This window comes from Procambarus clarkii, chromosome 83, assembly GCF_040958095.1.
Source record: "Procambarus clarkii isolate CNS0578487 chromosome 83, FALCON_Pclarkii_2.0, whole genome shotgun sequence".
NCBI lineage: Eukaryota > Metazoa > Arthropoda > Malacostraca > Decapoda > Cambaridae > Procambarus > Procambarus clarkii.
Genome location: NC_091232.1, coordinates 17,171,622 through 17,193,904, shown reverse-complemented (window position 1 = coordinate 17,193,904; position 22,283 = coordinate 17,171,622). Strand labels below are relative to the sequence as shown.

At 44.4% G+C, this 22,283-nt stretch overlaps 1 protein-coding gene across 1 annotated transcript in view; it reads right to left on the bottom strand.

The window, feature by feature from the left end:
• The window catches only part of LOC138358465 (uncharacterized), a 137,724-nt gene extending 128,735 nt beyond the window's left edge, over positions 1-8,989 (bottom strand). The window contains exon 1 of the mRNA XM_069316456.1: positions 8,357-8,989. Coding sequence (XP_069172557.1) covers positions 8,357-8,989 — 633 coding nt within the window. The remainder of the gene's footprint in view (positions 1-8,356) is intronic.
• Between the last annotated feature and the right edge of the window lie 13,294 nt (positions 8,990-22,283).

The following is a 22,283-nucleotide window of genomic DNA, read 5'->3' as shown; positions in this document are numbered from 1 at the left end:
TGTGAGTCCTTGATAAATCCGGGACGTTCGTTATGTGTGTACTAACATACTAACATATTAACATATTAATGTACTAATCTTAATATCACTTCGGGATAGGTCAGTACTCCACAGTACACTACGACCCTAGAATCCTCCCCCCGGAGTTATGTTGGGAATTTCCAACACCGAATACAACACTGTTGTATTCTCATTACTTATTACTAACTCTATTAATTATTGTAGTAAGTAAAATTAACACCACGTAGAATTCTCATGTACTAATAATTTCATCTGTGCAGTAGGCTAGAATTCTCATGTCACCCGACGCTAGTATTGCTTCAGATTTCATTACAATAAACACATTATATCCAATGTATCTGAGAATTAAATTTGATTCTCTATAACCAAGGCATTCTGTATGATAATTAATTACAGATGAATTGACCTCCAACTAAAAGCCGAATAGAGCGTTGGAGTCATTGCGATTATCTAGTAATAAAAGTTAACGTCACGAGTGAATGCCATGGGGAGACATTAATTCCTCTCCCTTATATGTTTACTATCCCTAAATTGGCAAATAATAATATTATCCTCTTCTAAATAATAAACCCGTCCAGTATTCAACATTTCAAGCGTAAATGCGAGAAATACTAATATTCATGACAATAATTTGTCTAATGAACGCGAGACGCGGCGTGGGTTGGAGAGGCTTGCCAGTACACGTCGGGGGAAGCTCTGAGGCAGACCTACCCGTATCGTGCTCATGAGGAGACGCCATTACCCAGCCATCAGGGTAGACGTTAACCATCCTCAGATGAAAGTCACCACTGTGAGGCGTGAACAACCTTGCAGATAATATCTTCAACTGGTGCTGGTGTAACATAAGGAACCTTTTTAATCTGGTTCCTGACTGCACGTGACCGACCAGTGAAGCGCGCCATTATCCAGGATAAGCGGAAGCCAGAGCCTGGGGCGCTAATTTCGGCAATCTTAAAACATATACAGTGCCCTTATTAGCTAAGTATCTTCTCTTTATTTGATGCATCTTGTAAAGTGTAGTGTAGTAGCTGGGTGATTGACCGTGACGACGAATGCCAACACCAAACCACGGGTGATTACCTTTTATCACCTGTAACTCTTAATTTCTTGAATATAGAGATTCAGTAGTTTAATTAGTTGCTACTGTAAATATTTGTTTTGCAGCACGAGAGAAGAATTCTCCCTGCCGCCTTCTCCCATGTTAATCCATCCCAATCGTCAGCCAGCCGAGCCCAGGGAATTAGAGGAAGCGTCGTGGTTTACATAAAGGAATCATCATTAAGCTAAGATTTCTTTGTATTAAGTCATGAGATTCCTGAAATTACTTATATGCAGAATTTCTTTGGATTAACATGTGTTTATTGTGACTATCATTACTATACTTATAATCTATGTTCCCATTCATGGTAATGACATTAGTTTCACTGTAATTCATAGGATTAGATTATTATAATTTGGATTAGTGAACGAACCACACTAGTTCCTGGACGTACTTCCAGTAATAACCTCCCAATGTAGGTGTTTGAGGGTTTGATTCATTTAATTATACAGCCCATTAATTATTTCTATGATCATATTCTCTAGTATTTTATCCATAGTTACTGGTTCATCTAGGAATTATCTAATGATCAGAAATTCTCAGTTTCCCTCTTTACTATAAAAGCGGGTGGTCCTTCGTAATTTAATTTACTACATTAATATTTAAATAATCAGATTCAAGCCCCAAATGTCCCACAACCACAACCTGCACCACAACCTGCACCACAACCTGCACCACAACCAGCACCATAACCAGCACCACAACCAGCACCACAACCTGCACCACAACCTGCACTACAACCTGCACCACAACCAGCACCACAACCTGCACCACAACCAGCACCACAACCAGCACCACAACCTGCACCACAACCAGCACTACAACCAGCACCACAACCAGCACCACAACCAGCACCAAAACCTGCACCACAACCTGCACCACAACCTGTACCACAACCTGCACCACAACCTGCACCACAACCTGTACCACAACCAGCACCACAACCTGTACCACAACCTGCGCCACAACCTGCACCACAACCAGCACCACAACCTGCACCACAACCTGCGCCACAACCTGCACCACAACCTGTACCACAACCAGCACCACCACCCAACAACCAAGTCTACTCTGTGATGGGGGAACACGCTACACCTATGCCACAGAGGCCACTGAGACCACATTCCACACTTAAACTATATCCTGCTCTAAGACAATATTCCACACTGTGACTTTATCCTACACCGGTAGGTGTCGGAGCCGGTCGGCTGAGCGGACAGCACGCTGGACTTGTGATCCTGTCGTCCTGAGTTCAATCCCAGGCACCGGCGAGAAACAATGGGCAGAGTTTCTTTCACCCCATGCCCCTGTTACCTAGCAGTAAAATAGGTACCTGGGTGTTAGTGTTACGAACCCGGATCCAGCGTCCGAGCACGGAGCAGTGACGACCGCGCCATCTGTGGGTCAGCTCCCGAAACCCCCACCAAATGGACGACGACATCTGGTGAGGACAAGGTGTACTGGCCACAAGGGCCAGTTTCCAGTCCGGTTCAGCTCACAGCACCGCCGCCGCTGACCTCTGGTGAGGTGGTGCTCAGACTACAACGCCATCTATGGAGTGGATATGTCGGGCGTTTGTGCCTGAGCCCGTAAGTGAGGTGTTTTAGTGTGTCCCAGTTATTGATGACGTGTCTGCTTACAGAGTCGACCTGGGACTGCTGTGATGGAAGTTGAGTCAGTCTACCCAAGGCAGCCGTCCCCATACCTTGTGCTTTGCTGTAGCAGCTGTGAGTCGCCTCCCGGATGAACACTGTGGTGTTACCCTGCCTGTGAAGCGGCAGTGAAGGATCGTCGTACCCGGGACCGACTGCAGGAGACGATTATCCACTGGGGTATTGAGGACAGGAGAGTGATTTGTGGTATCACACGAGGCTCCTGACTAGGGTGCTACCCTAGTATCGCTCGTGGAGTGGCCTGACCAGCGTTGCTGATCCGGAACCTGCCAGCAGACCTGCTGGACTTGTGGTTGACGGCCTCCACGGCAGTGCCCCCAGTGGAACTGTGTTTTGACTGACCTGTGGCCAGGGTAGACTCAGCTTCTAAAAGGATTCGTTGTGAGGCCACGAAAGCACTGAGGACTTGGCACCGAGAGTTTGGATCCAGAGTCTTCAGGAGAAGACGATAGTGTATATAATACCCTTGTGCAGTGTTAATACCCCTCCCCCTGAGTAACCTTTTTATATATTATTTATTTGGTGATGGTAATAATTATAGTATTAAGTTCTTGCCTTTATTTCCCTTCCCCTTTTATTTTACTTGCGTCACGGATCTCATCCCTTGAAAGCCACTACTGGCTTGGGGCCGGATACAACTTCCTCTAACGACATCAGAGTACGAATCCAATTGCGACCCGAGAGGGCCGTAACAGTTAGTCAGTTGTCACAGGCTGCTTCCTGGGGGTGGAGGCCTGGTCGAGGACCGGGCCGCGGGGACACTAAAAGCCCCGAAATCATCTCAAGATAACCTCAAGATAACCTACACTGAGACAATATTCTAAACTGAAACTATATCCTGCACTGAGACAATATTCTAAACTGAGACTATATTCTACACAGACTATATTCTACACAGACCATATTCTACGCTGATATTATATTCAATCCTAGGACTACAGTTTATCCTCCAATGAGATTATATTCTCCACGAAGAATATATCCTCCCTCATCTGAGGTTATATGCTCCAATGGGACTATACCCCCTGTACTAAGAATATATCCTCCACTGAGAGCATATTCTCCATAGCAAGCAAGACGCCTCACCCCCATACCCCAAGGAGACGCGCCTCCACCCACAAACGCTACTTACAGTCAACAACCAACAAAACATCCAAGGTGGACAGGCCACCGAACTTTCTATCGTCCTCGCTATACATCTCCATCCTTCTTTTACTTCTAGAATTTCAACTCTCCTCCTTCTTCCTCCCCAAGCTCCTTACAAAACCTTTTGGTCATCAAAACCACTTGTCACCAACGGCAGTCCGACTTCTCACACCTCACTGTTACTTTCTGACTCCTGTCTGTTAGGTAATTCCTTACACGTGTTAGTGCTTTTTCTGCTTGCTTCCGCTTGCCTCTCGAGTTTGTATAGTAACCTACTATGCGTTGCTGTATGATAGCCTTTTTGGCCCTTTAGAAAGAGGCTATCTTTTCAACCTTCTCTTATCTTGCCTTTTTCGTTATCTTATCATAGAACTCCAGTTGGTTCGTCAGACATCATTTCCCTTCCCTAAAGTCATGTTGATGTTTGTTTACACACTTAATACTCTCTAGGTGTGTAATTAGTCTTAACCATATAATTATTTCGAGTACTTTGCAAGTGATGCTTGTGAGTGACATTCGACTGTAGTTAAGTGCTCGTTCTCTATCTCCTTTCTGGTAGATGATACAACATTTGTCTTCTTCCAGCAACTGGGTAATTTCCCCCAGTGAAAGTACCTCATTAAAGGTAGGATGAAGTAGAACTCATTAGTAGGATGAAGGCCTGCGATGCTTTCTTAACATATAAGGTGCTACTTTATCTCTCATGTGATGTATAGTCGTAATGGCTGAGTGCTTTCTCCTGATAATTACTTTGTCTTTATCTGATCCAATGGCTTCAGTTACGTATAGTGAAACTAGTGTGTGTGTGTGTGTGTGTGTGTGTGTGTGTGTGTGTGTGTGTGTGTGTGTGTGTGTGTGTGTGTGTGTGTGTGTGTGTGTGTGTGTGTGTGTGTGTGTGTGTAATCACCTAGTTGTGTTTGTGGTGGTTGAGCTCTGGCTCATTGGTCCTGCCTCTCAACTGTCAATCAACTAACGTACAGGTCATATCTACACATGAAACTGTGTTTGGAGTCTATCTCCACAACCTCACTTCCCACTGCATTCCATTTGTCAACCACTAAAAACACTAAAAAAGTTCTTTCTAATATCTTTGTGGCTCATTTGGGCACTCAATTTCCACCTGTGTCCCAAAAGTGCGTGTGTTCCTTGTGTTAAATACCCTGTCTTTATCCACCCTATCAATTCCTTTGAGAATCTTGTATGTGGTGATCATGTCCCCCTAGCTCTTCTGTCTTCTAGGGACGAGCGGTTTAATTACCGTAGTCTCTCATCGTAGCTCATACCTCTCTGTGCGGGTACTAGTCTGGTGGCAAACCTTTGAATCTTGTCCAGTTTAGTCTTATGCTTGAATTGATGTGGACTCCATGCAGGAGCTACACACCAGGATTGATCTGACATTTGTGGTATACAAAGTTCTGACTGATTCCTTACACAAGTTTCAAAAGGCCATTTTTATATTAGCCAACCTGGCATATCCTGCTGATGTTATCCTCTTGATATGAGTTTCAGGAGACAGGTCTGGCCTGATATTAACCACCAAGTCTTTCTCTCTCTCTCTCTCTGACTCTTGAAGAATTTCATCTTCCCAGTAATACCTTGTATATGGCCTCCTGCTCCCTACTCCTATCTTTATTACATTACATTTACTTGGGTTAATCTCTAACAACCATTTTTTTCGACCATTCCTGCAGCCTGTCCAGGTCTTCTTGAAGCTTCAAGCAGACCTCCTCTGTCTTAATCCTTCTCATAATTTTGGAATCGTCAGCAAACATTGGGAGAAATGAGTCTATACCCTCTGGGAGATCATTTACGTATATCAGAAACAGGATAAGTCCGAGCATAAAGCCTTGTGGGACTCCACTGGTGACTTCACGCCAATCTGAGGCCTCACCCCACACTTTAACTCTTTGCTTCCTATTACTTAGGCACTCCCTTATCCAATGGAGTACATTACCAGTTACTCCTGCCTGTCTCTCCAGCTTATGTACTAGCCTCTTATGGGGTACTGTGTCAAAGGCTTTCCGACAGTCCTAGAAAATTCAGTCCGCCCATCCTTCTCTTTCTTGCTTAACCTTTGTCACCTAGTCGTAGATTTCTATTAAGCCAGTAAGGCACGATTTACCCTCCCAAAACTCATGTTGATAGGTTGTCACGAAGTTCCTTCTCTCCAGATGTGTTATTAGGTTTTTCTCACGATCTTCTCCAGCACCTTGCATAGTAAACAAGTTAAAGACACTGGCCTGTAGTTCAGTACCTCTTGACTGTCACCCATTCTGTATATTGGGACCACATTAGCATCTTCCATATTTCTGGTAGTTTTCCCATCTCCAGTGGCCTACTATACACTATGGAGTGTGTGTGTACTCACCTATTTGTGCTTGCGGGGGTTGAGCTTTGTCTCTTTAGTCCCGCCTCTCAAATGTCACTCAAATGGTGTACAGATTCCTGAGTCTACTGGGCTCTATCATATCTACATATGAAACTGTGTATGGATTCAGCCTCAACCACATCATTTCCTAGTGCATTCTATTTACTAACTACTCTGACACTGAAAAAATTCTTTCTAATGTCTCTGTGGCTCAATTGGGTACTAAGTTTCCACATGTGTCCCCTTGTTCGTGTTCCACCCGTGCTAAAGAGTTTGTCTTTGTCCACCCTGTCAATTCTCCTGAGAATTTTGTAAGTGGTTATCATGTCTCCCCTTACTCTTCTGTTTTCCATGGACGTGAGGTTCAGCTCCTTCAGCCTTTCCTTGTAGCTCATACCTCTCAGTTCCGGGACATGTCCGGTGGCATACCGCTGAATCTTCTTTAACTTTGTCTTGTGTTTAACTAGATATGGACTCTAGGCAGGAGCTGCATATTCAAGGATTGGTGTGACATAAGTGGTATACAGGGTTCTGAACGATTCCGTACACAAGTTTTTAAAGGCAGTTATTATGTTGGCCAAACTAGCATATGCAGCTGATGATATCCTTTTGATGTGGGACTCTGGGGACAGGTTCTGTGTGATATCGACCCCCAGATCTTTCTCTCTTTTTGACTCTTGCAGGATTTCACCTCCCAGATGGTACGTTGTACTCAGCCTTTTGCTCCCTTCGCCTAATTTCATTACTTTACACTTTCCTGAGTTGAACTTTAGCAGCCATTTTCTAGACCATTCCTCCAGTTTGTCCAGGTCATCCTGTAGTCTCTGTCTATCTTCATCTGTCGTGATTCTTCTCATAATTTTTGCATCATCAGCAAACATTGAGAGAAATGAGTCTATACCTTCTGGAAGATCGTTTACATATATTAGAAACAGGATAGGTCCAAGTACAGAGCCCTGTGGGACTCCGTTGGTGACATCTCCCCACTCTGATGTCTCTACCCGCACAGTAACTCGCTGTTTCCTGTTGCTTAGATACTCCCTTATCGACTGGAGAACCTTACCTTTTACTCCTGCCTGTTGCTCCAACTTTTGTAACAGCCTGTTATGGGGTACTGTGTACCCCATAAAAGGCTGATCTGCAGCTGCTCTCAACTGCAACTGAAGCTGCTCTCTCTATTATGTTAATGGTAGCCATGTTGTTTCTGTTGAACTCTTGTCTGGATCTTCTGTCATTTCATGGATGGTTGTAAATGAATGCCACTATTATCTTAGGTCCACCCATTGTCATAGTTCCTGTTATGTAATCTCTGAATCTGTCGCAGCCCAGAATTTCCATCTTTTCAAAGCTCCAGTCTTTCCTTATCAGCAGAGCCACTCCTCCTCCTCCTCTCCCGTCCCTCTATTTCCTTACTATATAAAAGTCCTTTGGAAACACAGCATTTCTTATGACTCCTGACAATTTTGTTTCTGTGAGTCCTATTACATCTGAGTTTTCTTCCTGCGCTCTTTCTGCCAGTTTACATGCTTTTTTGGTAATCCCATCGATGTTTGAGTACATTACCTTGAAGCTCACTTTCCTATATCCATTTTCACCCACTCTCCCCACTAGTGCAGGAATCTATTCCATGGGCATTGATGCTTGGGTAGGCTCATCCTCCTGCGGGGTAGTTACCAGGGGTTCTGGGGGAGGTGGGGGGAAGGAGCGGCAGGGGAAGGATGGCTTAGAACTGGGGTGGGGGATGGAGGACTTAGTTCGTGTCTGGGCCGGCTTGGGCCAGAAGGAAGACGAGGGGGTGGGAGGGAAAGGGGCACTCGGGGTAGGGAGGGAGGGTGGAATGGAGGACCTCCCCACCTATAGGGTGGTGAGTTGGGATGTTGCAGTCCCCTCTGGGGTTCCCGAGTTGCTGGGTTGGGGTTCCACACTCCCCCTTGGGATTGCTGGGTTGGGGATTGAGGTTCCCTGGCTCCCTTCCTTCAGCCTGTGCCTTTTCCTTGCATCTGCTGCCTGTATTATCTCTTTCCTGGTCATGGCCCTCTGAAGGAATACCTGTCTGTAATTCGTTACATATTTCAATTTGCTCTTTTTTACTAGGATGTCCTCTTTGGTGTACTCATTTTTTAACACTACCTTAATCAACCTGTCTTTGTTGTACTGGCCAATCCGGAAAAACTTTTCTATGTCTGTTTCAACCCCTTCCAGACCTATCTCCTTTAGTATCTCTGCCACTGCAGCTTTGTTCTTAGACCTCCATTCTTCCCTTGTGGAAACCTCTTGTTCCTTAACACCTACCACTACTACAGCTCTTTTACTTTCCAGTAACTGGTTCGTGCATCTAGCTGCATCCTGTGAGGTTACTGCTTTCATTACAACTTCCTTGACTGTGGACATTGCTCCTACGCTCTTCGTCATTTCAGCAAAGGTGGCACGCATTGTAGGGGTTCCTGCCATTGTTGCATCTCCTGGTACCTGGGGGTTGGTCCCCTGGGCCACAGTCTTAGGAGATCCTGTTTTTAGGTTTGTTAACTCCTCTTGCGCTGCCCTTAGTTCATTCTGCAGTTTATTTATGAGTCCTCTCATGTCTTTCAGCTCCTCAGTGATTTCCCTCCATGCGCGAACACTCATTTCCATGTATGACTCGTCCTGTTTTTCTCCTTTACCTGTGTTCTGTTTTCTTACCATCCTGCTTGATCCCTTTCTTTTCCCTAGAAAGGCTGTGTTTACTAGTTGTGTTTTTGCGGGGGTTGAGCTTTGCTCTTTCGGCCCGCCTCTCAACTGTCAATCAACTGTTTACTAACTACTTTTTTTTTTTTTTTTTTCCACACCACACACACACACACACACACACACCAAGAAGCAGCCCGTGACAGCTGACTAACTCCCAGGTACCTATTTACTGCTAGGTAACAGGGGCATTCAGGGTGAAAGAAACTTTGCCCATTTGTTTCTGCCTTGTGCGGGAATCGAACCCGCACCACAGAATTACGAGTCCTGCGCGCTACCCACCAGGCTACGAGGCCCCAATGTGTGTGTGTGTTTGCGTGTGTGTGTGTGTGTGTGTGTGTGTGTGTGTGTGTGTGTGTGTGTGTGTGTGTGTGTGTGTGTGTGTGTGTGTGTGTGTGTGTGTGTGTGTGTACTCACCTATTTGTACTTGCGGGGGTTGAGCTTCGGCTCTTTGGTTACGCCTCTCAACCGTCAATCAACTGGTGTACAGATTCCTGAACCTACTGGGCTCTATCAGTTCTTTCTAACGTCCCTGTGGCTCATGTGGGTACTCAGTTTCCACCTGTGTCCAATTGTTCACGTACCATATCAATTCCCTTGAGGATTTTGTAGGAAGTAATAATGTCTCCCCTTACTCTTCTGTCTTCCAGTGTCGTAAGGTGCATTTTCCGCAGCCTTTCCTCGTAACTCATGCCTCTTAGTTCTGGGACTAGTCTAGTGGCATACCTTTGAACTTTTTCCAGCTTCGTCTTGTGCTTGACAAGGTACAGGCTCCATGCTGGTGCATCATACTCCAGGATTGGTCTTACATATGTGGTATACAAGATTCTGAATGATTCCTTACACAAGTTCCTGAAGGCTGTTCTGATGTTAGCCAGCCTCGCATATGCCGCAGACGTTATTATTTTTATGTGGAATTCAGTAGACAGGTTTGGTGTGATATCAACGCCTAGATCTTTCTCTCTGTCCGTTTCATTAAATACTTCATCTCCTATTCTGTATCCTGTGTCTGGCCTTCTGTTTCCGCCACCTAGTTTCATTACTTTGCATTTACTCGCGTTGAACTTGAGCAGCCATTTGTTGGACCATTCAATCAATCTGTCTAGGTCATCTTGTAGCCTCCTACTATCATCCTCTGTTTCAATGCTCCTCATAATTTTTGCGTTATCAGCAAACTTTGAGAGAAACTAATCTATATCCTCTGCGAGATCATTTACATATATCAGAAACAGTATAGGTCCAAGGACTGACCCCTGCGGGACTCCACTTGTGACGTCTCGCAAATCTGAGACCTCACCTCTCAGAGTGACTCGTTGTCTTCTGTTGCTTAGGTACTCCCTTATCCAATGGAGTACCTTCCCTTTCACTCCAGTCTGCATCTCCAGCTTTTTCACCAGCCTCTTGTGTGGTACTGTATCAAAGGCTTTCTGGCAATCCAAACATATGCAGTCTGCCCATCCCTCTCTTTCTTGCCTGATTTTTGTTGCCTGGTCGTAGAATTCAATTAACCCTGTGAGACAGGACTTGTCATCCCTGAACCCCATCTTGAGGTTATCTTTAGGTTATCTTTAGGTTATCTTGAGATGATTTCGGGGCTTTAGTGTCCCCGTGACAGCTGACTAGCACCCAGGTACCTATTTTACTGCTAGGTAAAAGGGGCATAGGATGAAAGAAATTCTGCCCATTGTTTCTCGCCGGTGCCCGGGATCGAACCCGGAACTACAGGATCACAAGTCCAGTGTGCTGTCCGATCGGCTCCCTCCCTCCCTTGTTGATGCTGTGTTACAAAGTTCCCTTGCTCCAGATGCTTCACTAGCTTTCTTTGCACAATCTTCTCGATTAGCTTGCATGGTATGCAAGTTAGGGACACTGGCCTGTAGTTCAGTGTCTCCTGTCTATCCCCTTTCTTATATATCGGGACTACATTAGCTGCTTTCCAAATTTCTGGCAGTTCCCCTGTTGTCAGTGATTTGTTATACACTATGGAGAGTGGTTAGCACAGTGCTTCTGCTCCTTCCTTTAGTATCCAAGGGGAGATTCCATCTGGGCCTTTGTCACATCCAACTATAGTAATAACTTCCTTACTTCCTCAATGGTAATCTCAAACTCTTCCAGTGGTTCCTGGTTAGCTATTCCCTCTCTTATCTCTGGAATTTCCCCTTGCTCTAAGGTGAAGACCTCCTGGAATTTCTTATTCAGTTTCTCACACACTTCCTTGTCATTTGTAGTGAATCCTTCCGCCCCTATCCTTAATTTCATAACCTGTTCCTTTACTGTTGTTTTTCTCAGGATGTGGCTATGCAGCAATTTAGGTTGAGTTTTTGCCTTCCTCACGATGTCATTTTCGTATTGTCTTTCTGCTACTCTTCTCATCCTGACATATTCATTTCTGGCACTCTGGTATCTTTCTCTGCTCTCAAGTGGCCTGTTATTTCTATAGTTTCTCCATGCCCTTTTACTGTGTTGCTTAGCTAGCCTACATCTCTGATTAAACCATGGGTTTCTCATCTTCATTTCGTTGTCTGCCATTTGGACTGGGACATACTTGTATGCTGCCTCGTTGCATTTCTGCGTGACGTAGTCCATCATGTCTTGGGCCATCTTTCCCTTGATCTCTGTTTCCCATGTTATATCTGTTAGGAATCTTCTTATCTCCTCATAGCTACCCTTACAGAATGCCAGCCTTTTGTTTTCAGTCCCCCTCCTCGAGTTCAATAACCCTTCTTCAACCAGATACTCGAACACCAGTGTACTGTGGTCGTTCATTACTACTGGGGCCTCAAAACCGATTTCCCTTATGTCGGAGTCGTTCAGAGTGAGGACTAGGTCGAGTCTCACTGGTTCATCGTTTCCTCTCATCCTAGTGGGCTCCCTGACATCTTGGCTTAGAAAGTTTATTGACGCCACCTCCATTAGTTTGTTCTCCATATATCCTCTCCTCCATGCGGTTCCTTGTTCTCCCAGTCTATCCTTCCGTGATTGAAGTGCCCTATGATGAGCAGATGGGATCTATTTCTACAGGCAACAGAGGCTGCTTTCTCAATTATAGTGTCAACTGCCGTGTTATTGTTGTCATACTCTTGCCTGGGTCTTCTGTCATATGGTGGAGGGTTGTATATCACTGCTACTACTACTTTTGGTGCTCCCATTGTCATGGTGCCTGTTATGTAGTCTTGGAATCCTTCACAGCCCGGGATGACCATCTCCTAGAAACTCCATTCCCTTCTCATTAGTAGGGCCCCTTCATCTCCTCCCCTTCCCTCCCTCTCTTTCCTTATTACCGTGTAGTCCTGGGGAAACACCGCATTCGTTATGATTATGATTCCTGAGAGTTTTGTTTCTGTGAGTCCAATTACATCTGGGTTCACTTCTTGAGCTCTTTCCCTTAGTTCACTTGCCTTGCTTGTGGTCCCATCTATGTTCGTATATATTTTGCATCATTCAAAAACAAAACTAAAAAGTACCTAATTTCATCTTCATAGTTTTTTACCTTGTTGCTTTAAAATTGCACTGTATCTATTGCTACCCAATCTCCCAATCTTAAGTACCCAAACCGAACATTTTTACCATTGTGATCATTGCTGTCTTTTTATATGTGCTATCCATCTGCTGTATGGTGCCTATTAATCTTGTTTAAATTACCAATAAAGCTGTCAGTGTAATCAATCAGAGCTTTAATATACCAATGTGCTTTTATATACTTACTAATCTCTCTCATCTCATTTTTTTCTTGCAATGTATCTGTTATCATTTTATTAATTCTGCTAGAATTTACCTACTTAATATTATCTTTTAGATTAAGGATCTGCCCGAATCGCTGTGCGTACTTGTGGCTTTACAAGATTGTAAATATTATGCTATGTATTCTCACAAACCCAGTGTACCTTCTTGTATATAAATAAATAAATAAATAAATAAATAAACATCGCCCTGAAACTGACTCCCTTCTGTCCCTTCACAGATCCTATTGCTTCCCCTGAAGCAGGGAAACAGGGAGGGACTGGGATGGGAGGGCCAATGAAAGGGGACCTGGGGGATCTGGGTTAGGTGGAGGCTGGGAGGATCCGGTACGAGGAGGGAGGTGTGGAGGGAGGGCTTGAGGGGGTTAGGGAGAAAAGAGGGCTTGGGGGGGGGGTGAGGGGATGGGGGAGGCTTAGGGGGGGGGTGAGTGGGGAGGCTTGGGGAAGTGGGTGAGAGGGGGAGGCTTTTGGGAGTGTGGGAGAAGGGGAGGCTTGGGAGGGGGGGGGAGTGTGGGAGGAGGGAAGGTTTGGAGGGATGGGAAGGAATGGGGGGCTTGGGGGTGGCATAACAGGGAGGAGGTCTTGGGGGGGGGTGAGGTTGGGGGAAAGGGAGTGCTGAGTGGGTTGAGGAAGAAGGGAGGGCTTAGGAGAGTGGGGAAGAAGGGAGGGCATGGGGGATTAGGGAGATCTTGGGTGGGATGGGGGAGACGGAAGATCCTGGGGAGGGGGGGATCGGGGGGGAGGGTACCCAAGGTGGGCACCTTGGGCACCAGGGATTGGGGCAGGTAGGGCATCTATTGGGTGGAGGATGGGGGAGGTGCTACTCTCCCTGAATCTGTTGAGCTGCTTGTGGAGGGTTCCTCGCTCCCCTCTGGGATTGTAGGGCTCAGGGTTGTGGCTCCCTGATTCCATTCTCTCTCCTTGTGGCTGCTGCCCTCTTTTTCTCGTCCATTGTCATGTGCCTTTGAAGGAATACTTTTTTGAACTTCTGTACATTTACTAGTCCACTCTTCCTTGCTAACAAGTCCTCTTTTGTTCTCTCACGTGTGAATGCCACCTTTATTAGTCAGTCTCTGTCCTTGTTGTACCGTCTGATCCTGAAAACCTCAATATTTTGGTCAGCCCTCTCCATTTTAGCTCTTTAAGGATCTCATTAACTTCATTTTTGTCCTTGTCTCTCATGTCCACTGGACTTGTCCCTGTTTCCTCTTTAATGCCTACTATTACTATTGCTCTTTTCTGCTCTATCAGCTGGCTAGTACATTTGGCTGCTTCCTGAGAAGAAGACACTTCCATGGCAACTTTCCTAACTGCAGACCTAGCTTCAGGGCTCTTTTTAAGCATTTTAGCAAATGAGGGCTGTGTTGTAGAGGTCCCCTTTACAGTAGCATTCCCATCTCCTTGAGGTACGGTTTGTGTCTGGTATTGTGGAGGAGTCTCCTTCAGGCTTCTTATCTCCTCCTTTGCTGCCCTTATGTAACACTGGACGTAGTATTGTCTCTCTCTCGTCCAACACTCTGCCCGTGAATAAGCTTACTTAAACTTAATTCCAAGGACTCCAGAGATAACTCTCAGCAGAATCCCACGCCACGTGGTCTTAGTCGCTCGATCGACTAAGATTCTACAGCCACGTGATGTCATACTGGGCTTTCTAGCAAACTCAAGGATCTCTTTATGCCGCGACCACCAGTCCATTAACCAAAAGCTGTCAATTAATCGCGGTCTGGAGCAATTAATCAATCCTTAAACCCTTGGAGGCTTAATCCCCAATTTACTTGAAAAAGGGGGGGATGAATTTACGTTAAGTGTGGGAATTTACAGAAATCAAGGGATATATTAGCTCTTAAACTGGGCTAGGCTTATGATCCAAATAAAACCCAGACTCGAAGAGACCACACGGCATGGACCATTACATGTAAAATCATTCATAAAAATACTCAAAAATACGAAACGAGAAAATCTTAACAGAGTTTAATATCAAAAGCTAAGAAATATCCCAAACTATCTGTTATTAATAGTTAGGGATACTGTTACCACTCCCTAAATGAACTTTCCTATAGAGGCAGACATGAGATTACTCTACTAAACTTCACTATAACTTTTACCTTAACTATGAAACCAGCCGATGGAGTGCTGATCTCTGGAGAGGTGAGAAGGGTTGACCTCTCCAGTTGCTGCCCAAAATCACACTAATCACGCCTAACTCTCCTCGCAATGGAGGATAGTGAGTATTACTCTGCCAGGTTTAATAATTTACCAAGCAAGGTTTAAATTGAACAACTAATCTCTATTTCACTGAACAACCCAGATGGTAGAACTCTTATTAAACTGATGGTAATAGTACAGGCATCTTAGGGAAAGGCTACTTCCAATTGCAATATTGGCTAGTGATCTGAATTTGAACTTTGTGAATTACTAATTTGGTCACTCTCGTGGGCTGCGTGACCTTGACATGGTGAGTCATCCGGAACCCAAACTAGTCCCTCCACATGCCGTCATTTCCCTGCCTATATACAACCTTAATCTCAACCTTCATTCTACATACATGTAAACCTAACACACATACATAAACCAAATTAGTTATTACTGCATTTTGTGGAAATATTCATTATATGTGGCTTTAATACAGAGAACCAGCCCTCTTGCAATCTTAAACACTAATCCCTTTAATTCCTAGAGGGATGACCTTTCTCTGCCGAGTCAGGTCGAGTACCGTCTTACTCCAAACTTTCAATACTACACAGTCCTCAGGTCTATGAGAATCTATACTGAATAATTTCTTACAACAAACCTAGTTTGTTACAACCCCCCCCCCCCCCCACATAAGTAAATTGATAAACCTTGTTTTTTTAATGCTTTGAAAAATGAGGTTTAATATCCAAACCCTTAGTTAAACAATCAATAAATCCATGCCTCTATCAAAAGCTACCCTATCTAAAAAATGACAATCATCATGGTTGTACAGCAAAATCCATAAAATAAACAGTACTAATTTCAACAAAATCCCCGACTGTCAGCTGACAGCCCAGCAATCATCCAATACCTGGAAACATACATCGTACACATGACTAATCTAGCTAAACAAAATATCCCTAATCTGTCCACAAAAGCTAGCTAGTAAAATTTTTGGGGGCTATATTAGCCAACCTCGTGTGCCCTCTAGAGCAGGACACATAATTCAAAACAATAAAAAAAAAATATAACTACAGACTTAATTTTCCAGTCATCCAGGAGAGGAACACTGAACTTCACTAAGTTCCTACCCATGTTCCATCCACTCCTAAATCAATGTCATCACCGACATTCTGCCAATAAAAACAAAACCTAGGTTTTTATTACATATATCTAAAAATTTCACTACAACTAAATCACAAGTTACAGCTGACTGTACAGCCAAGTGTCCGCACTCCATTTAAGAGTGTCAATGTTTTTATTGGTCCGCCCCTCCTGTGTTCAAAAACTCTGAAAAAAATAGCACAACATAATTTTCCATAACTGCTTGTTCTGGGCTCAGACAATCACACAGGAGGCTTTTTAAGTACTGACCAAGTTATATAGGAGAATTTTCCACATTTCACTATACCAGAATAATATTGATTCTAAACCTCTTTTTCAACATTTAAACAAAAGTGTCGAAATGTGCTTTATAAATGAGCTCAGAGCCTACTTCACTTTATCATTTTTCACCAATTGTTCTTTTTGAATACAAAAAAAATCGATGACGATGACAGTAGTTGACTTCAATGATATCGATGATGATCTTGCTTCTACCATGCGTTGATGTAGATCCCTGGTCCTCTTGTACTCCTATCCCGGTACTCTTGAGTGACGACAGAATGTACCACAGCAGAGCACCAAGTGCCAGCTGTAGAATACTGTCACTCGACCATTGACCTGGCTCCCAAAAGTTCACACGTCTTCATACCAACCACAGCTCACACGGCAGTCTTGATATAAAACATGACGGTGCAGATGACCACAGAAGAGCAGGACTGGACGTACTAATGGTGTCTCGTGACAGTAGTGGTGTCAGAGGGTCGTTGAGGCAGGTGTCTTGTTTGCAGAACAGGTGGATCCTGCCTTCCATCATGGCTTACGTCGTCTCAGGCGTTTCTTGATGTCATCAGGTTACTAGGCCGTAAACACCAACTGTGTATACCCTCGTACCGCCGACTTTAGGCCAAAGGAGGCATTTTTGCGACCTTCTATTGGCGAGTCCCGGAACTCTGTAGGGAGACCGTGCCCTTCACCTGTGACCACCTTAGTTCCACTTCCTTGTTACTCGGACGATGTAATCATTAATCTTCCGACGAGAACTCTTGAGTACTGTTACTGGCTCGCCCATTCTCTTGACCTCTCCTCCAACACTGCTGGTATGGCTGCAGTCTGGACGAGGCAGCAGGTGGGTAGTGGTGACCTCGAGACAGCTACCCACGGTGTTAGACGTTGACATCCGGTGACTGCTTCAATGCGGACAGCCCGCTGGACTTGACAACCTCGTTAGTGACGTGAGGTGTCAGGTGGGCGACTCTTGGAGTCACCCCTCAAAGTAACTGATGTGTGGGTTACTGGGTCTGATGGGGGAAGGCCTTTGTGTAACGTGCCTTCCCCCTCGGTCTTTACCGACAAGGGTTCATGTGAGGCTTGATCAACTGGTTCGGTGTACCAATCAGACCTGAGAACAGACAGACACAACACAGCGAAAGCATAGATATAACTCTGGGTTTGGTGGAGGTAGAACCCCAGAGCACGGTACAAGCTGCTATCCGAGTTAAGTACAAGTAATAATTCACATCATTGCCTCTACAGGAAAATCTAATGAATACTAAATTATACTAACCAAGGTAGTTACTTTACTGTTACTGTGCAGTGCGAGATCTCGTTACCATGGGATGACGAGACCAAACCTGACTACTGATGAGAGATGACAGAGGGTCATCCTCATCCCCAGACTCGTCGGATAAGCCATGAGTCAGCACCCCTGAGTCAGGAATTAGACTCGCTGAAGGCAGTTCTAATTCCTCTCCAGCATGATATCGTTTTAATTTATTTACAGAAATTGTCCTTTCCACTTGGTCGTCGAATACTCCCTTTATGACAAGATTAACTGACCCCGCTCTCTTAATTACTCTATACGGACCCCACCATCTAGAAGCTAGTTTCCTACTCTGATTTCCTACTTTCTTGTCATAAAAGTGAGCATAACGATTACATGCTTTTTTGGACGCTTCAGCCGCAATATTCCAAGCATTTCTCATTCTTCCAAGGACCTCTGAAGGATAGTCCTCACCATATGCAATATTATGTCTGTTAAGCAGACCTGAGGGAAAATTGCATGAATGACCAGTAAACAAAAGAAGGGTGTTGGGTGTTAATTGATTGATGGATGGCAGTATTCAAAGCTAACTGAACATAGGATAAGTGTTCATCCCAAGAATTTGTATCATGTTCAGCAAGGATTGCAAGCTTATCCTTGACTGAACGATTAGTACGTTCCATCATACCGTTTGCTTGTTGGTGGTAGGCTGTTGTAAAAGCCGAAGATGTCTCTAAAATTCTACAAACTTCCCTAAATATATTTCCATTGAATTTCTGAGCCCGGTCAGAGACTAAAACTTTAGGAGGCCCGAAAACAGTAACGAACCTACGCAAGAACACATCTGCAACCGTACGAGAATCCTTCTGAGGTAATGCAATTAGTGTAGTGTACCTAGACAAATGGTCAACTAGCACCAACACGTATCTGTTTCCCGAATGACTGTGGTGTAAGTCAATCAAATCGGCCCCAACCCAATCTAATGGTTCACGAATTTATGGAAATTCCTGAAGTGGGGCTTGTACCTTAAGGGTACCTTTCCTCCTCTGGCAATGAGGACATGACTTCACATAATTGATCACTTCAGAAAGTAACCCTGGGAAATAAAATAGAGACTTTGCCTTTAAGTGAGTTTTAAAGACACCCGGATGCCCTGCAACTTTAGACGTATGTGCAAGCTTTAACGCCGATGATCGCAACGCTTCCGGAATAACTATCTGAAATACTGCCCTATCTTTTTTACTATTAACGTAATACACGACGCCCTGTTTCATCTCAAAATCATGAATAGGTAATTTTCCGTTTTTTGAAGGGTATTTTCCCCACTTCCAAATACTCAATAATCTCCTTCCACCTAGGCTCGCTCATCTGGTATTCTCTCATTTTATCTGATGGAATGGTTTCAATATTCTGGTTTATATTCATTGACGCGATATTTCTGCTCAAAGTATCCGGCACAACATGTGCTGGACCAGGCATATACAAAATCTAGAACGAGTGGGCAGAAAGTTCGTGAGACCAGCGTGACATTTGTAGCCATTTAGTGTGCTTTTTAAATATATGAGTTAAAACACGATGGTCAGTGTAAATTACGAAATGGTGCTGAAAGGTCAAGTCCCTTGACCTTTCTACTGAAATAGGCCACCGGATGGATGGTGGAAATTATCTGCATCTCGCTGAACTAAACACCCGCCAATAGCTATACCACTGGCGTCAGTGTGCACCTCCCACTCTTTATCGAAATCAAGAATAACCAGTACCGGTGTCACAACTAGTTGGTGTCGCATTCTTCTTTGTCAGATCAGTCAGGGGTGCTGAAATGCCAGTGAAACCTTCAATGTGATGACGAAAATATCCGTCCCCCCGCAGAAACCCGCGCACGTCCTTTGCTGTCCTTGGAGTAGGCATGTCAGCAATGGCGAGGCAAGAGTCTGAGTCAGGTCGAACACCGTCTGGACACACCTGGAACCCCAGAAATTTGAATTTCTGAGCCGCCAAGGTGCACTTCTGCACATTCAGCTCGAAACCCGCCCGATCTAACAAAGTCAAAGTCTCAGTTAAGTCCCGTAGGTGTTACTCAAACGTCCTGGAATATATCACAACATCATCGAGGTATGCTAACGAATGCAAAAAGACTGGGCTGAGTATGATGTTAATGGCCCTCTGAAATGATGAAGGCGGTGTCTTTAACCCGAACGGCATCCTACGGGATTGATAAATGTGCCTACCATCCGAGAACGCCGTTTTGTCCCTATCCTGTTCCGCAACGGGAATCGTTCAATATGCCGATTTCGTGTCAAGAGTTGAAAAATATTTTGTAGCACCAAATTGATCAATTATCTCCTGTATTTGGGGCAATGGATACACATAACCCTTAGTTATTTTGTTTACCTTCCGGTAGTCAACACAGAAGCGATAACTACCATCAGGTTTCCAAACTAACACAACCGGAGAGAGCCACGGTGACTTACTAGGCCCTATCACACCCTGCCCCAACATTTTCTGGCACTCATCGCTGATGATATTCTTTGTTTGTTCCAGCAACCTCCACTGTCGGGTGTACGCAGGAGGATGATCGCCAGTAGGAATAGTGTTCAATCCTATCCAGGAGACCAATCTGGTCATCGTCAGTGGCAAACAACCTAGGAAATCTATGCAAGACCCCCTCTCAAACGTTTCCTGTTAGTCTGAGAGACATGTTGTAAGTCTAGTGCCACAATTACTTTATCTACATTATGATTCATGTTATGATTACTCTCCTTGGTCATGTTCTGTGAACAGGTAACGCCCTCAGTTACCTGTAATGCACTACATTGTGCGGTGATGGCAGATGGCTCTCCCTTGCTCTCATGCTGATAAATTTCAGCCTCCTCAATAACAGTAGCCTGATGTTACGAACCTGTGTTCCTTAGTTGGAAACCAGAGGTCAAATTGAGCTCTAAATAATTTACTTTACATTATTTGATACGATTGCTGATGCGCATTTGTTCCTAACTTCCTTGCCAGACGTAAGACGAATCTTGTTACTCACAGAGCATTCAGACTTTTGAGCTTGTTGTTGGTTATTAATGAGTGAACTAATTATCAACTATTCTTAGAACTAGTAAAGTAACAAAGGCCGGTGAAGACTTGTATTGTTTGTAGCTGCACGATCAATTAGGTTATCTTCCCAGCAACTACAACAACAACTTGGGAGTTCGGAGACTGGACGCCCGGCGTGCGCTATTCTCTGAGCTGGCTGTGTGGTGTCAACATCTTCCTGTGGGGGCTCTGCCTCGATTCTTCTCCTCCCCACCCTTTCCCTTACCTTAAGCTACTATTCACTACTAAGATAAGTGCAAAACCTGTGTTACTGTGCTACTGGATAGGCTTGTGTGATTTGTATAGTTATTGTGTAGTATAAGCCAGTGTTTTGGACATCCCTAAGTGTTTGTGTTGTGATAGGGTACTATCATGGGCCTGTGTCTTACTGATGTTATCAGTAGTGATACGATTTTGTTGTCATAGAGAGCTATCGAGAATTTGGTGGTGGTTGTCCTTAAAATGTTGTCTAGGATGTAAGGAGTAAGGCAAACAGCCTAGTACACAAGTCACAAATTTATACGTATAAGTCACACAGGAATACATTCAACAAGGCGTTTTCCTCACAACATAAGATCACTATGTATTATAACCTCAAGTAGCTCTGACCACCCCACGACTCACCGTCCCATACCTGGTACCATGCACCCATCCACCACCACTATCATCCAATGACACATATTTTAGCCTCTAGGAAACCTGGACTCTTATAAAACCTCTCCAACTTCTGCAATATTACTCTACCCAATCTTGCAACCCTGTTTATATACAAGGATGGGCTTATCAGACTGTACGGCCAGAAAAACCCCCTCAAATAGCAGGATCGGTCGGCAGCGATACACCTCCCCCTCCAGTCAAGATGGCGTCTACCTCTCTTCCATCATCGCCCCTTAATACTCTATTCTTTACATATGCTATCAACCACATTAATGATTTTATTTACTATATTCCCCATGCATACTTTTTGATAGAGTCCATTTTTCCCTTGCATAGCTAGGCTATTCCAGTTCACATTATTTCTGGTGATCTCCAGCTGAGACAGCACTACTTTACTGGGCGGAGTATTAATGGTGACTCGCAGCCTCTCTAATCTCAGCTGGGGATTTATTCTAATAAACACTCTCCACTGTGTCCACCAACATTTTACAACCGAAACCAACCTCCACAGGAGGTAAGGTTCGTAACAGGTACCACGTGGGCTTACTACCCCAAGCTGCCTCAAGCTTTCGAGTTCTTCACTAATAGACATTACCCTAGCTTGTCCTAATTGTAAAACCTTGTATCTTGCTTATGTGGACCAAGGCTTTTAATGTAAGATAGTGTGATAAAGTACTTATTGTTAATGTATATGGGGGGTTGTTAAGAGGGTTTAGTAAAGAAGTTAGTTTTAAAGGAGTATCCATTCTTCCTGTGTAGGAGATCAATGAACAACCTCTAGGCTGACATATTTTCTTGAAGCCACTAAATTAATATTGTTTATGTTCTTATTGGGGGCCGGGCCTTTCTGATCTCCACTGATTTTGATACATCCTGATTCTAACTGCTGGCCCTTCAAATAATACTCTATACCCCCCATAACAGCAACTAAAATTATAACAAGTGGGGCCTGTCTGGG